Source organism: Stegodyphus dumicola, chromosome 9 (assembly GCF_044657685.1).
Source record: "Stegodyphus dumicola isolate Sdum_Otavi_A_Nest chromosome 9, ASM4465768v1".
Lineage (NCBI taxonomy): Eukaryota > Metazoa > Arthropoda > Arachnida > Araneae > Eresidae > Stegodyphus > Stegodyphus dumicola.
The window spans coordinates 102,503,668-102,520,738 of NC_140776.1; the positions used below are offsets into that span (position 1 = coordinate 102,503,668).

At 34.3% G+C, this 17,071-nt stretch overlaps 1 protein-coding gene across 2 annotated transcripts in view; it reads left to right on the plus strand.

Moving 5' to 3' along the window:
* The first annotated feature begins 1,094 nt into the window (after window positions 1-1,094).
* Window positions 1,095-17,071, plus strand: part of LOC118200998 (uncharacterized) — a 69,043-nt gene continuing 53,066 nt past the window's right edge. Inside the window, exons 1-2 of one of the 2 annotated variants that reach the window (XM_085824530.1) lie at window positions 1,095-1,511; window positions 12,800-13,014. In XM_085824530.1, coding sequence (XP_085680656.1) covers window positions 1,480-1,511; window positions 12,800-13,014 — 247 coding nt within the window. In that variant the 5' untranslated portion in view covers window positions 1,095-1,479. Of the gene's footprint in view, window positions 1,512-4,498; window positions 4,649-12,799; window positions 13,015-17,071 lie in introns of those variants that run through there. The other variant, XM_085824531.1, reaches the window with a different exon arrangement.

Genomic DNA, 17,071 nt, shown 5'->3' on the forward strand with positions numbered 1-17,071 from the left:
CGGCGGCCGAGATTAGGAGATTCAGTTGCCAAATTCTGGGGGTGATGAATTATTGTTCACCACCTTTTAGTTAGGACGCTACTGTACAGTCATTAGGTTATTTTGATGCTGAAAGACGTAAAAAATGCGCAGTGCCCTCACCGGGACTCGAACCTAGACCTCTCCAATACGCCCCGAGTGTGCTACCGTTACACCATGTTCGAATTCCCTTAAAACATCATCATCTTTTAAATTATCATATCACACGATTCCCAAACTTTCTAAATAAACTATTTTCTTTGAAATCTCCGTTTCTTCGATGTTTTCATTTCGAACAATAGTCTTTATTACTTTAACTTTGTTAGGATTCGATCTGATTGAGGCGGCCAATTCGTTGAACAATCCAAGTTTCGTTTCCATTTCCACTAAAGATCCTGGCATTCGTTTTATTTTCCCAGTAACGATAGTCCAGAATTATCTGAATCAATTGACAATGATATTCTCAAGTTTCCAGAGTCTGATTCATCGGCCATTTGTATTTCCATCTGCTTATAATAATTGCTTATTTCTCAACCAGTTCCTTTAACTATTGTTTCGGAAATGCACGGAGTTTCGATACCTTCTAAAGTTATTACATTCTTCGAATTATAAATACTTCTCACGTTTACCTTCGCACGATTACTCATTACTGTTTTTTGTGCTCTTGAGCCAAAAAACAAAAGTACTTAAACGTTCCTGACTTATCACTTCCAACTTTAATTTACGAGATATCTGTTTATCAATAAAAGTTTTTTTCACTAGCAGCGCCGAATAAACACTTAATTTTTACTTAAGGTTTTACTTTTTTACTTACCTGTTTTTCCTTATTCAGCACAGCTACGGCTGTCTGTAATTATATGTTGCAACCTTCTAGAAACTAGAGTTGGACGATTCACTTCCCCGAGCTTCCCGAGACGATTCACTTCCCCGAGCCAATGATCAGCTATCCAGCGAAAAAGGAGCGGTAGTTCTTTAACAGTTCAAAGAGAGCTTTTGTTTGGAAGCGTGCCAAAAATTTGATTCATCTTATGTAAAAACTAACATTTTTTCCCTTTATTATTTATCGGAAACGTCTCTGATCTTTTTTATGTGTGTGTGTTATATATGTATATATGTGTACTTTTGGTTTGCTTGTGTTTCATCTATATTGGAAAAGCAAAAGATTAAGTAAACTGACGAATCTCAGTGAAACTGACAACCCCTGTTTGCAAATAGGTGGTGATTTTTCCTACTTGGCAGTGCGAGAATCTGTTTACGTAAATATGCTACAGGTGCTCAATATCCTTCTCGGATTCCCAGCTGCCAACGCTCCGGCGCTGCTTCTTTTAGTCGCGGATCTGGGGGCTTTGGAGTCTTCATTATTCGCTCTTTTCCATATCTCCAGGGCTCCTTCTCTAAACGCAAATCTGACGCCTGCGAAGTCTCGATTATTTGCTCTTTTTGCTTCCTCAGAGCTCTTCCATGGAGTTTCGTTTCGATTCTATGTATATTAGGTATTATGTTTTTTATACAATACTATTGTAACATTTATGTAAAGTAATAAATTATATTTTTATTTATTTATTTATTTTATTAACGTCTTGTAATCAAGAGCTGTGAATTTCTTTTTAATCTTTTTTTAGAATTAGGATATATGTATAAACGTAAATTTTTCTATCGAATGCATTTTTCAAGGTTTGCGAAACAAAATTTCGACCCTACCGCAAAGAAGAATCTTTAGCGATACTTGGTATGATTTTGTCAAATTAGGTTAAAAAGAAAAATGGCGCAATTGGCAGCAGAAAATTTCCTGTTCTGTAGGATCTGCCTCCAATGTAAATATTTAATTTTACACTGCGTTTTGTGGTAGCTACAAAATATCAATTATAGTAATAAAATAATGTAATCTTTAACACAAGTGAGTTTAGTTTTTATTATTTTTTAACTTTTTTAGCATTTTCTTGAAATTGTTTCATGTTCTAGAGTCTTCTAGTGTGTTTTGGGATTACAATCTGGTAAACCCTATTCAAAGACGAGGTAGGGAATTCTCGATAGGTCTTAAACGAACAGATGACTGCAGAAGGTTTTAATAACCTTTTTTTTTTTTCTTAACTAAAGAAAAACGCACTCATTAAACCGCTAAATCGGCTACAAACAGCAAAGCCGAGCCTAAAATATCAATATAATCTAAAGAAATTGGATAGTACCAACTATTCACTTACAGAGCTACTTCAAACACGCGGCATAAATTCGGAACTAACTCTCCTACCGCGAACTCTTAAAACTGCAGCTTTAAGAATTGTTTCCCACTCACTTAGATTTGCATATACTTCATTAAATTTACATTCTGGCAGGAAATTGAAATCAGAAGGGAAAGGAAAGTTTCTTAAACTAAAAATAATTGACTAGAACAAAATAAGGTTTTTTACAGTGTAATTGTCTCAATTCCTTTAAGTTCAAACATAATTTCACTGGGGTTAAACCTAACAGTTTGTTTACATGTGAACGTACAATAAATTCGGTTTTACCAAATCCTTCTTTTAGCAGTTCAACAACTAAATCATTATTTACTTTGTGTTAATGTCAATTCTTGTATACATTTTAATGCGGAATACTAAGAATGATTTTAAATAGTTGAATTTATAAATTTTTTGATAATTGTTTATTCTCCTGATTTGCACATTCAAATTGTCCCCAAAACCATGCAAAAGAGGTAGTCAAAAGGTTCTATTTCTTTTGCAGTCGAAAGGTTCTATTTTTATTTTGGCAGTTTGACATTAGGATAATTAATAGTTACCCCTTCTTCAGAAATCCTAAACGATTCCCTGTGTGCATCAATTTTATTTTCGTTTTCATATTTAATTCATTAATATTTAATTTCATATTTAATTACCATGGCGCTATTTCGCCATGGTAATTAGTGCATGCCCTCACATTATTTAGAATCAGACATCTATGAAAGTTAATGTAATTTGAAAAGAAATCATGGATGACAAAACTAGTAGAGCAGATTATAGTTTAAAATAAGTAGATATGTCGAAAAAGTTGAAAGGTATTCTTTCACCAAGTGTAAAATTTCCCTTTTTTGCGAACAATTTTCAAAACTTTGTTTCTCCGGAGAGACTAAAGGAATTGTAAGGAAAGTGACGGAAGAACCTCAAAAAGCCGGTCGGGAGGACCGGTGAGCCGAGGCAAGCAGAGGGGGGAAGCATGATTTTCGAGGAGAAGGCTGAGGTGCGTGTGTGAGAACTTGAGAAAAGAAAATGGTTTTGCGTACGATGTAAATAGTTTTTATGAGTAAATCTAATAAAGATGCACATGGGAATAGTGTAGTAGTAAGTAGAGATTTCTTGTATGATGAATATACCTCTACAAGAACCAAAACCAAGGAGATGAATCACTCCAGGAATAGCCCCGGAATGTTTGTTACTGCAAAACATGCGAGGGTTATCTGCCTAAGGGAAGAGACGCCTTCTTTGAAAACTTCCTAGGGATCCTTTGAGGACTTTCTCAAGTAGCTCGTGTCCACATTATTCATGGCAAAAGCCATAAAACGCCCATGCAGCCAGCCCAGAGTCGTAGCTAGGGTTTTCAGAGCCCAGGAACAACTGAAGGTTTTACGCCCCCTACTGCTTGCCGAAGATGGAAAACATTTAATTCTAAAATGTCGTAACATCAGTTTGGCGCCCCTTGGATTCTGCGCCAGGGGACAGATGCCCCCCTCTAGCTACGCCCCTGAGCCAGCCTGTTCGCCTGGAATCGAATCCAAGTTGATCTAGTGTTCAGCGACTAATATATAATTCCCGGCCGCTGGTAGACAATTTTCTAAGACACTTGACTGTATTTACGTTACAAGTGAGGAAATCAATTAAAACCACCATTCAGGCAGTAGGTTCGCCAGAGTTCGTATGTGGCTCAAAATATCAGTATTTAGCGGTTTTAACCACTTCACCGTTAATTGAGCTTTCTGTTTAGAACAGCCAATAAACTTCATTTCAGCCTGTTGCATCTAGCTCTTTGAATGATATTTCTGATCTATTTTTGTCATGTTTGTGAGAATTTGCTCTATTATCGTTTTTCTCCATCTACTATTTATAGCTACTTAGCTATTAGCTACGGTAAAGCTCTTATTTATTTCAATAAGTATTAATTTCTATGTGCTGATCTAGAAAAATATCTTCACGAATACCTGAAGGGCAGAAATATGAATTTCTGTATAATTAAAAATTCTTTAAATTGTCATTACTTTGATGAATGTATTAATTATTTCTTTATAATATTAATAATTTTTTCAGAGTGGCAAACGAGCCTTGTAAATTTTAGCCTCCCTTTTCAGTAAAGGAAAGAAGGTTAGGAAGCACTACAATAAAGCGAAGGGCCGATAAAAATCCTGCAATTATCAGAAATGATACTCCAATTCCTTAGTGGAAGTTATATCTCATTTCCTGAACATTTCCGTTTATTTTGTTGCTCGCTATAAAACAAAACGCTAGAAGGAAATGAGAAATAAACAATTAAAAAAAACTTTAGGATGAACTTTAGGGAAGAAACTTAATTTATAGGAGAAACTTTCCAGTGCAAAAGACCAGAACACTATTTGGAAAAAAATACTGTGCTTTTAGAAGACATCTCAGAGTGTCATAACTTAAAGGTAATTTGAGTTATTTACGAGTCTATACGTATGTATTTATTCTATTCCTGAATGCTATTCATTAATATTTCAGTACAATCACAACTCTATATATGTTTCAATTTTAAATGCATATCATAGTAAATGTCGCAGTCAAGCAATCTTAATCAAAGAACGAAGAGGGAGTATTACTATTTTTGGTGTAAATAAAGATGGAGGATGTCTTGAAGGCAAAGAGGTCGAGGATGAAAACAGTGTGAATTTCATTACTTATAAAAACTAAATTAATGACGAAATTATACATAATTTTTTTACTACAGTTATACAAGACATTTTTAATTTAGCTTTTGTTTCCTGGAATCAAAGTAATGTCGGGGGTCGGGAGCTATAAAAGTCTGAAAGTTTGTAATTTTTAACCCTCAAAAAAAAAAACAAAAAAAAAAAAAAAAAAAAAAATTCCATTTTATAAGTTGGACATTGCATGGTTTTCAAAAATGTTGTTTTTATTTCAATATTTCAATGACATTAGAGCAGTGTAAGTTGGAATAATTTTTCCATACTTTTGATAAAGAGAAAAATTAAGGTAATGATAAAATATTGTTCCAAGATTTTGATTTATTAGTTCATAAGGTAATTTCTTGCTCCTTTCCGCGTCTCTTCGTGGTCTATTTGGAACTCGCTCGAATCCCAGACGGGGCACTTCTGATTTCTATGTTTCATGACGTCGAAAAATACAAAATGATTCTGCAAGTGATGCTCGGACTAAAAAGGTCGCGAACTGTAATTCGTCACTAGGATTTCGCGATTGGGTTCCCTCATCCCCAGTCGCCTTTTAAAAGGGGAGTATCTAAGGTTTTTTCTTCTTCCTTTCCGCGTCCATTCGTGATACAGGGTGATAGAAGCACGCCCAACGCGCAATCGGAAGGTCTGAAATTCGAGTCCCGGCCAGGGCATTGCACATTTTTCACGTCTCTTGTATCAAGAACTGTACTAAAAAAAACCTAACGATTTTAAAGCTTTTGTTATTTTCAGTTTCAGTCAGACGGTCTTTCGATTTGTTTTAATTTTTATATAAATATATTATTATTTCTACTTTTTTCCAAATCATCTACCCTTGTTTGTGCTTTGTAACTTATCCTTTTTGTAACTTTGGAAAGTTTAAACCAGGAAAGATTAAACAATATGTATATATTCACAAATAAAGTACAGAATAAATAAGATAAAATTCTAATTTTCATTTCTAATAGACAAAAATAAAATTAAATAAAAAAAACTTATAAAACTACTAACATGCGTATAAAAATAAATCTCTTTCTAATTAATCTCATTTGAAAGTTATTTTCTGTCGTATAATTCCGATTACTATATAGAGCTTATGACACATTTACTTAACTCAGAAGGTCCTTTATCAATAGTAATGTTAAATTTTGCAAACTGAAACTTTAATTAGCCAATAGAAACAAAGGAAAATTACAACTTCACTAACATCCATATTACGTAATCAATGAATTTTTTCGAAGTGTTAATTCTGTTAACATTGTAACTGCCTGTTGTCTTCCTACTTCGTATTTATCTCAGTTTCTGTTTTTAAACAATGATGAATTTGTTTGTTCGTTTCTCGTACTGCAGAAAAATGCGTCACCTACAGTCACCACATTTTGAACATACTATATAGGCCACCAACTGAACATGTGGTTCTCGAAGCCAGAAATTTGAATTTTTTGAATTTATTTATTTTAAAAAAGACATTTATGTCTGAAATTTACTAAAAAAAAAAAAAAAAAAAAAAAAAAAAAAAAAAAAAAAACTTAGCGATTTAAAAGAAATGCGTTGGCATTCGACAAAGTGTAAGATATTTGTTTTTCAAATGTTATCAATAAATTAAGCGATTTAAAAGAAATATATTACTGCTACCCAAAATAAAATATTATTATCTTCCACTGTGTGTCAATCTAAAATTTCATTTTAATTGGTTGAACAGATAGGCCGCTGGGATTCATATAACGGAGAAGTTTTTTTGACCACACAGCATATGATTTAAAATGCGAGCAGAGGTGACACAAATCATTTTAATCATTGCCGATAGTTGTAGATATTGTTGGCGTAAAGAATGTAACTTGTTGACTAACATATTTGTAAATTCAACAAATTTATTTCTGGACAAATAATTCTTCAGATTCATATTCTGATTCACACCACATTTTTGGAAACTTAATGCATCTTCAGACAGTAGAGGATACAGAGAAGTGAGCCACACGTGTTAGAAGCAAGGAAGCAGAAAAGTGCTACGCATTCAGAAAAAAGCGCGGGAGATAGTCAAAATGTTTTATTTCTAAGTGAAATTTTCGCAACCGATTGGCTATAATACATTTGTAATGCAGCGTTGTGTAAGATCGTATGATGCGGATTAATTTGAAATGACCCAATTTTAGATTGATATATTGTAAATCATTACTACTCGATTGATAAGAAAGTATGAAGGATAAAATCGGCTATTGCCAGTTCAATTCATGCGTTTTCTTTGCGTAATTTTATCTCACACTATATTATATATATATAAAATATCTAAATATGTAAAATATAAAATATCTGTCTTTCAAAATCTTTCAAATAATAAATTAATAGCCCTTTAACTTCTGTCTTCATTCTAAAAATAGCAGAGCAATAAATTCTCCAACTAAACGAAAATAAATCCGTCATCTAATTAGTACTGATCACTTATCGATCAAGTCTGAACTCAACACTCGTACATTACACTGTAATGTGATCTGAAATGGAATTCGTATAAAAGTTTAATTACGTCGCAGCGAGATATACTATTTCTCATCTTGACTGTTTGTTTAACTCTCTCTCTTCCGCCTTTTCTCTTGCTTCGTGTCGCTGCTTTATATTGTTGCTAGCCTCGCAGAGTTAATTTTTTCTAAATTTAGTCCATTCTTTAAGAACTGTAAGCTGTAGAAAACTGGGAGGTGCATAGCGTACACACAGTGATAATGTGCATTATCGAAAAATAAAATTATGAGTAAAATTTACCTTTATGTGTGTTCTTCGAGTGTCATCTTGCTAACTACGCAGCAAATTCTTCAAGCTATGATGTAGTCCTCTCCGACGCCAATCCATTGCAACTTTCCTCTACCATGTCATCTTGTACAATAATACAATCTTATTTCAAAAATAACGCAGTCTTATCACAATAATGCATACAGTTCTATTACACATATATAAACTCAGTAATTAATTTATATTTATACAGAAGAATGTTTGTATGTTTGTGTGTTTGTTCGCGATTAACTAAGTCACTACTATAGCTATCGTCACCAAACTTTCTACAATTCTTTTCTGGGTCCTGGAAAAGGTTGACGTTCACTTTTTTCAATAAATAAATAAATAAAATCAGAGGTATTAATTAAAAACTCTGAAAACGTTAATTTTCGCCCTTATTTTTCCGAGTGACAACAGTCTCACACGCTGAAGATAAAAATCTGCTTTATTTCGAGAAGTGTTGCCACTGCTCGCTTTGAAATCGTAGAGTTTCTAATAAAAAATTCCGAAGTTTTACAATGAAATAAAAATAGCATTGCCAAACATTAATTACATTATTCCCGATTCCGAAAATTCGTGGGAAGCCATTTCGACTATTCCCATCTTCCTACGACTTTATCAACCGAGATATTAATTAAAAACTCTGAAAACACTAATTTTTGCACTCATTTTTCCGAGTGGCAACAGTCTCGCGCGGTGGAGATTAAAATGCTTTATTTCGAAAAGAGGGTTTCAAAGAAAACGAGAGTAAAAGAGAAAATTTATTAATACATTTGAAAAACAAATATCTTACTAACATTTTTTTCGGAAAAGTGTTGTTATTGCTCACATTCAAATCGTAGAGTTTGTTAATAAAAGATTTGTAAGTTTTACAAAATCTAGTATATATATATATGAAGGAGAATGCCTGTTTGTGTATTTGTTTGTTCGCGTTACTGATTTCTGATAAATTATGATAAATTTTTTGGACATTTAATCGACTCAATTGAATATAGGTGAAATATCGGATGGAACTTGAGCTTTTACGACCATTTGATTAGGAATACGAAAATCATTAAACACTGCGTGCCATTGTTGCTGATATAACGAGAGAGAATTAGTTTACTTTTTTTTATCGGAATTTTTTATGTGGGTTTCATATCGCATCAGACTGAATGTATGAGTATGAAACATATTTTTTGCATCGTTATTCGAGAAGGATCACAGCAGTAACGTTCTCTCTATCGTTAGATAACTTACTCTCAATCTATATTAACTGGTAACAGGTACTTCCGTTAGTATGGTATACGATAATACTCTAATAATATTACGCAGTAATAAATTCCTCGATGTAAAAATAGCGAATTAGCAAAAGTGTTTAGAAGATGCGAAGTTTCGCAGTGAAAGCTGGCAAGGAGGATATAAAATCAGTTCTGTTTTCATTTTCGCATGATTAGTGGAATATGCGCAATAATTATATGCGCAACAGCAGCAATACCGAATATATAAATTTCTGCGCTACAAAAAGTACATTTAAAGCTAGGGCTCAGGAAGGAAAGACTAACTTCAAATGTTGAAAGTTTTAATAAAGCTTCTGAGATTTTCTCCCGAAGGTTACATTAATTAAAAACACACACGGAGTATATAACTTCAAACGCACTTCAAAGGAAGAACCAGAATAGTTTCAGAATCTAGTTTTAATTTGCAGTTGTAGCATTAAGTAGACGTTTATGCCATATAGTTTAATGCTCGAAAATTAAGATCTAAGAGCTTATTCATGTCTACCAGAACTTGAAGATGAACTGTTAATATGTGTTAAATTAAATTGCCTATAGATTTTCTTTTAATACGACATGTTTCTTGAAGTTCGAAATACCTGGTATATTAAAGTGTGGCTTGAAACATCGTTTTTCCTCTACATTAAAAACCTTCATACATAGTTCACAAAGCACTTCTGTATCACTTGTATTGCTGCAGCAATCCGATTTTGTGTAACATCTTCATCGTTTTGTAACGTCTAGTATTCTTGCCAAGACTCTGCTACTAGACTTACGTGAAAGTTTGTGTAGCGATATATCGCTTAAACTAAAAGATGAATTCAGCAGGGAAAGGGTGTTTTATTGTTTTATTGAACTCAATTATTTAGACGGCATGGATTTACGTGCTTAAAGTTTCACTAACCACTAGTGGTGGGAAACATAAAGATAATTGTAACAACTAAATTAGAAGGTACTTAGTAGTTCAGGACTACACAAATAAGCTAGCATGTTAACTAAGAAACCTAGGCAGACGTGATATTAACTTCGGCGGCAAGAATGCGAAGTTGAGCTTCAAAATTTAAACAGATGGTAGCAGTAACGACGTTCATCCTCAAAAGCGAAAACACGCTTTGACTTAACTTAACGGTATTTTAGTTTAAATACACTCTCGTTCACCCTAAAAGGTCAGAAAAGGCTAAAAAATTTAATTAACTATTAGTAAAAATAATATAACTCACAGTTTAATAATAACCAATCACTTTTAAAAGAACACTTCTCCAATTACTTAACATTATAGAGATGGGTGTTCTTTGTAGCCTAAGCTAAGTCATCAACTTAAAAGCTTCTAGTGAATGGTTGCAATGAGACTGGACGAGGAGAGATGACAGCCTCTACGACCCATGAAGTTAGCATAAAATTAAAGCAACATGGACGGCAATATTCCAAAATGACATTCAAAGTCATTCTATTCCAGCGATTCTCAACCGATAGTACGCGTACCATTGGTGGTGCGCAAGAGAAAAATAGCTGGTACACAAAGAAACAAAGTATTTTAACTATTAAATTCCAAAATGAAATACCCCAACATCCTGTTTAAGGCTTTTCGCTAACACTCGTAAATTTATGCGATCTGAGCTCTCTTCAAGGTCAATAGCCGCTCATATTAGCAAAATAATCCGTTTTTATCTTCAAAAATATTCTTTTAGCCATAGACATAACAAAATTAGTCATGAATGATGTTTTTAAAAGGAGTAATAGAAATAGATGTTGTATTTTATAGGAAATAAAAAATAAGTTTCTATAAAAAGATAATACAGGGTGCGGCAGCGTTCATAGGATAATTTGACTTGCGTAGCACAATGACGTACTGCATGAATGCGCCCCAGCTCGTGCCGCATTCGTGTACTAATGAGCTGCCATTTCGAGTGTGACAGTGATATGGATCGTTGGAGTGCACAGCATCGGGCCTTTGCTATTGAAAGTTATTTCAAAAATAACTACTCTGTTATTGCTACCTAGCGTCTATTTCGGCAACATTTCAACTTGGGAAGTTATGGGAAAGTTCCAGATAGACGAACCATTTCGACAGACATTTCCAGGTAGAGTAATTTCCCGTTTTGGTGACATTGCCTGGCCGCCTCGCTCACCTGATCTTTCATGTGCCGACTTTGGGGACACCTCAAGCAAGAAGTTTTCCGAACACGTTGTGCCACCATTCCTGAGTGGAAGGATCGCATCCGAACTGCCGTCGGCAATGATCACTGATTCACTTATTTTTCAAAAGAAATGTTTCAGATTTTTTTTAAATATAAAGAATATCAACAAAACAAAAATTTTTATATAATTTTGTTGTTCGTATGCTAATATGCCTATTCTGTATTACTTTTAATTTTTATCTTTGAAATATTGCGTATAGTGAAGCCTTCAATGCATGGTGAGTGAGTGAGTGCACCGCTATGATGGCTTCTGACCATGGACATGAACCAAACGGAATTATATACCATCACGGCGGGGAAGACTCGTGTTTGGACTGAACGCACTGTACTGGTAGCGCCTGTCACGTGGGGTTTGAGTCACAGAATCTGGTCTCGTGCTTTCAGACACGGGGGAGGCTGAGAGCGCAGATTTATTTATATTTGTTTTTATTCTTTCCTGATTTTGGTTTTGAAGACCCCGGTGCTTTGTTTTCACTTAGCTATTTGATTTTCAGCGAGAGCAGACCCTTTTTTTTTCTCTTGCTTTCCTCGTGCGTAGTTTGCTTAGTTTTGATTTCTGTAGATTTTTATTTGTATATATATTTAATAATTAATTTTCTAGTCAATAATTAATTGTAAGTATTATAGTATTTTAATTATTTTTCTTATAAATTTTAAAATTGTGTATAAATGGCGTGGAGAGGCCTCAGCATTGCCGAAACAATGAGAGTTTCCTTTCTTTCTCGGTTTTTTTTGAGGGGGTGTAGAGAAGCAGGCCTCCCCGTGGTGCACCCTGGGTTATGCTAAATCTTCTACAGAGATCAAATTCTACTGTTTTTAAATCACATACAAAGTATTTTACTGTAATACGTGCTTCACAGTAATGCTCACCTGTCGCAGCTCGTGCAGCTCAGTGTGTTCGCTTCGGACACACCCGCAAAACGGAAACGATTTGTGCAATCTTTGTAAAATTATATCTGCATACTCTCCTAGGCCTAAATAGACTGCCTACATTTTTTTTTTTTTTTTTTTTTTTTTTTTTTTTGTAAAATTCCAACTTAAAGAGTAGCGTGCCGGAAAGGGATAAGGAGACGTGTAAACATTATTTCGAGTCTCTCTTCCGTCCCTTTGAACAAATACTACATCTTCTTTAACGTATTCGCTAGAATAACAAAAACCTTTTAATAAAGTTGGATTCAGCTCAAAGGAAACTGCAATGAATGATTAATTTTTGCATCTTTGTGCCAATTATTAAGCTGAATTTCTTCACTTATTTACTGTCAAACTGCAATAAGTTATAGTTTACAATATTATTCAAGAGTTCGGAATATTCGAATTGAAACAAAAACTCTTCATATACAATAAAATTTAAAATTTGGTTAAAGAAAAAGCAATTTCAGATTGACATTGATTTTTAATATTTTAAGCTTTTTCATTTTTCATTACCATTTTTCTAGAGTGATGGCGCTACATTCATTTTTAATTTTCAGTTTACTGCAGTCTAGGATATTTTCATATAAAATCGTTCTGCCTCCTTGCCCCTTTGCAATATATTTTTTTTTTTGGGGGGGAGGGAAAATATGCGATCTCTGCCTAATTGTTTTCAAATTCAGTACAAATGTTTTATTAAAATTAGGTTTCTTCTTTACCTAATTTTAAATTCCTAACGTCCTTTTAATTTCCGATTTCTTTTTCAGAATGTATTACACGCCTGTATATTTTATTTTGGCTGTGGGTTGCTCCTTTGCGGCTGATAACGATCTCCTTAATGATCCTAACACAGATCCAGAATTGAATCTACAAACTATTACAAAGTACCGAAAACGAGAATCACCTGAACAAAGTGATGAATCACTTATACGAGCTATTGAAAATAAACTTCTGAATGATTTCTCGAAAAATCGCAGCACAGGTAAAATGTTTTTATAATATTTGAAGGAGCAGATCATAAAATTTGAATTGCTTTAAGTCTCAATGTCATGGATAATTTTAACCCATTCTTTGAATTCTAATTTTTCTTAGCTACAACTTTCTGCGCTAGTTATAAAAGCCATTGTACTGATTATACTTCTTTTAGCTGGAGTATCTGTCCTAAATCTTGGCAGCACGTACTAGATTCCCAACGTGGCCGTTGAATATATGGAGTCTTCACTGGCTCAAGGTTCAGTAAGCAGTACATTGTTCAGTACATTGGAAAGAAATTAGGCAATTAAAAATGCTTAGAAAATTTGTTTGCTTAAACACTTTTAAAACGAGTATTTTAAGGCTCAAGGCTGTTGCCAACGGCAGGCGTATTCTAGTGCTCCTTGCCACGAGGTATTCCGTGGGCTTGGGCTGACTGCGTCAGACAAGTGAACATAAACAACAACACAACACAAAACAAATATTTGAATATTCATTTGTTTATACGCAGATTAGACTCATACTTCTTTACAAGAATCGTTCCAAACCTTGTCAGGCAATGCATTATACTAGTTGGTCCGTACTGCACGTAGTAGTTTCTATTATTCTACTCATAAATCTCTATTCTAAAGAATTCGAAAAACATGGCCACGAATCAGCCCTTGATTCGACCAATGTAACCAGTACGACCAATGGAACATGTTCTTTCAACATAGACCCCTGCATATGCTGCTATAACATGAGCGTTTTGAAGGTCAATCACTGTAATTAGCTTGACAAGTCTTTTATCATTGCCATTCTGTTTCGCATAGTGTATGACGAGTTTTATTTAATAATTTAATGCAATGTAGATGCCGTAAATACTTCAAATGTTTATGCCTTTTTAATTCAGTTCTTGTAGGTTACACTAAAAATATATCGATTATATTCTAACTTCAAAAGTACATCGTGCAGAAAAGATCTCGGAGCCGCTGAGTAAAATCAAGCAAAACGTGATTGTTTATGATAGGTCATTCGAATATATGGAAGCATATGAGAGATATCTGTCTAACAGGAGAGAAGCCTTAATGGAGGACGTTGTAAGGGAAACTAACACATATTTTACGTTACAAATGGCACAATCGTGAAACAGGCAGCCGGCGCAGTCGCCTAAATATGAACCCAGGTATGCCAGTGTTCATAGGTCTTAAACACTCAGGTACTGATGATATTCAAAACTCGGTTCGAGGGCAGTAAACCACAAATTTTGAAACGAATGCTTGAGCATTTAGGTCTGATATGCTTGTTAATAGTTTGCTGATACATTAACATCTTATTAACAGAGGAATACTTTTCGGATATCTTATAAGGTATTTCTCCCACTTCCCTAGAATGCCTTCGTGGTGTAACGGTAGCACGCTGGGCCGGTATTGCAGAGGCCCGCGGTTCGATTCCCGGCGAAGACGGCTGCATATTTTTAATCTTTTCTGCTTCCAATTAACCTAATGACTCTACAATCTAACCATAGCAGAATCGAAGGATAACTGTGAAGTTCGACTTATTTCCTTGCTTTAACTAACGCGTTACTTTAAATTGAAACTACCTGCGATTACAAGTTCTGTCAGATCGCTAGAAATACAACGAAAGTAAGTTCAAATAAAAGACGAAAATCTAAATTAAGTGAGAGAGAACTGCAATTTCAGCAATGAGCACTGTGAGTGTCAAATTCTATTTGCTTTATAATATGCTGATAATGTTAAGTTTTCTCTTGTCGTTACAACAGAATAATGAGGTCCTTAACCTGTAATTTAATATTTACTTTCTGAATAATTTAATTACTGTTGTACTCCCTGGCCTCAAAAAGCAGATGGAAAGTTTATGTTAAATATTTTAGTTTCTTGTAACAAATAAACGATTGAGTTATATTTACGATTTGTTGTAATCATTCTCTACTATTGGATTCTAAGTTAAAGACTAAAAGACGGAGCAAGAATTCCTCTGGTAGTGTAGGAGGGTTACCCAGTATTTATTTTCGCTACGCTATTTGCAAACGGCAAAGCACAAGAGCTGTCTACCTAAGAGGAGGGATGCCTTCGTGAAGGGCTTTCTGGGTGAAGCTTGCTAGTAGTTACTTTACACATGTGGAAAAAGGTGCATGCAGTCAGCCTGTTTGTCTAGTTTGTGATAGCAAGTAAACCAGGTCGAACTACCAGTATTCATTAGTCTTAATCACTCGGTCGCTAGTTGGAGACTCAGAATTTAGATGAAATGTAATTAAGGTGTAACCATATAGCTTAATAGTAGTTTAATCAAATCCTTATTATGTTTATCACACGTTTTGCTATTTATAAACTTTGTTTACAACAGGTCAACATGGACTATATATAGGTATCGATTTCACATAGTGTCAGTCCCGTACTATGTGGTCGTGCGACCAGTCCAACTGCTTAGGTCTGTGTCTAATAATAGCATGTTCAAGCAAAAAACATCACTTTCATTCGGAATGGAAAACTGATTACTTCTTTACCCAGGTAAAGGATAAATGTGTGTGTTTAATGTGCTAAGCAAGTGCATCAGTTGGGAAGAATGGGAACGTCGAAAGTCGTTCACGCAGGGATTGAAAAAGATTTCCCACTTAATTTTGCTCTAAAAAAAGAAAAGGTAAGGCAGCTAAAATCTAAACTTAACGTTCTACAGTAAACTTTCTTAAATCATTAAACAAGAATAAAGGAGCACCTAAGGAGTCATTCCGAGTTTCAAATATTATTGTACAGAATAAGAAACCATAGGAAGATGGTGAAATAATCAAAACTGAATTTTTAGTAATGCATTTTAGAAGCTGCAGAAGAATTACTTGATAGTTTAAAAAATAAAACTGATATAATATCTGGTATTAAATCTGTACAGCTTTCTGCAAATACAGTAGTAAAAGATTATGAGTTCTTATGTTATTCACAACTTAAAACAGACTTTGATTGCTGCAGCTATTTCTCCTGCGACTTGACGAATCGACTGGTGTAGTTGATACAGCTCAGTTGGCCGTTTTTGCAAGAATGGTTTTTGATAGTTTCGAAATAAGAGATGAGCTGTAAAGATTATACCTTATTAGGACGCAATACAACAGTATTTTTAGCTATTAAAGATCTTATCAACTCTGAAAATATTCCTATAAATAAGTTGGTGGGCTTAGCAACTGATGGAGCTCCTGTGATGGTAGGCAGAGAGAAGGGATTCATAACCTTGTATCGTAAAGGCAACAGCTTTCCGAAATTTCCGTCTGAATACATATACACCAGGAGTCACTGTGTGGAAAGTTTTTTAAATATGATGTAATGAAAGCAGTCATAAAAATGTTAAACAAAGTTAGAGTACATGCAATTCAGAGACGTTTGTTCAGAGCATTGTCTAATGAACTAGACTGCCAATATAGTTATCTACTGCTTCATATGGAAGTTCGTTGGTTGAGTGGGGGCAGAGTTTCACATCGTTTTCAAGAGTTGCTTCCTGCCTTAGTAGAATTTTTTAAAGAACGGGGCGAATCATTTCGTAAGCTAAAAGACACGGCTTGGCTACAGAATTTTGCTCTTCTCGCAGGCACCACCTAAATGTTAATACTTAATAGTTAATACTAAATTACTCATAGTGGAATTTCGACTTTAAATATTGTTCTTCTTTCGTTTGTATTTAACCATAATTCTAAAAACACACTGTGGACGGAAATTTGTAAGCTGAAATTAGAAGGGATAGGAAAGTAACTTTAACTAAAGATAACCGTTAACAACTTATAAACCTTACAGCTTTCCCGACCAGAATTTAAGTATTCTAAAAATAAGGTCTCAAAACTTCTTAAAGTTGAATGTGACACTTCCTAATACTTTACATTAAATAGTTTTCACATTAAACTTTTCTTTTTAGGGCCAACTTTACACAAAATCTAAAACTAGACTAAAACTATGGTAAAAGATTTACAAATTTTACAAATTTCTTTTTCATCTGTGTTAGGCATACATCAGCTTCTTCTTGGTCAAGAATTTTTAGATCTCGGTCCTTCCAAATTATCCGGAAGAAAACCGTATTAGTTCATCTTT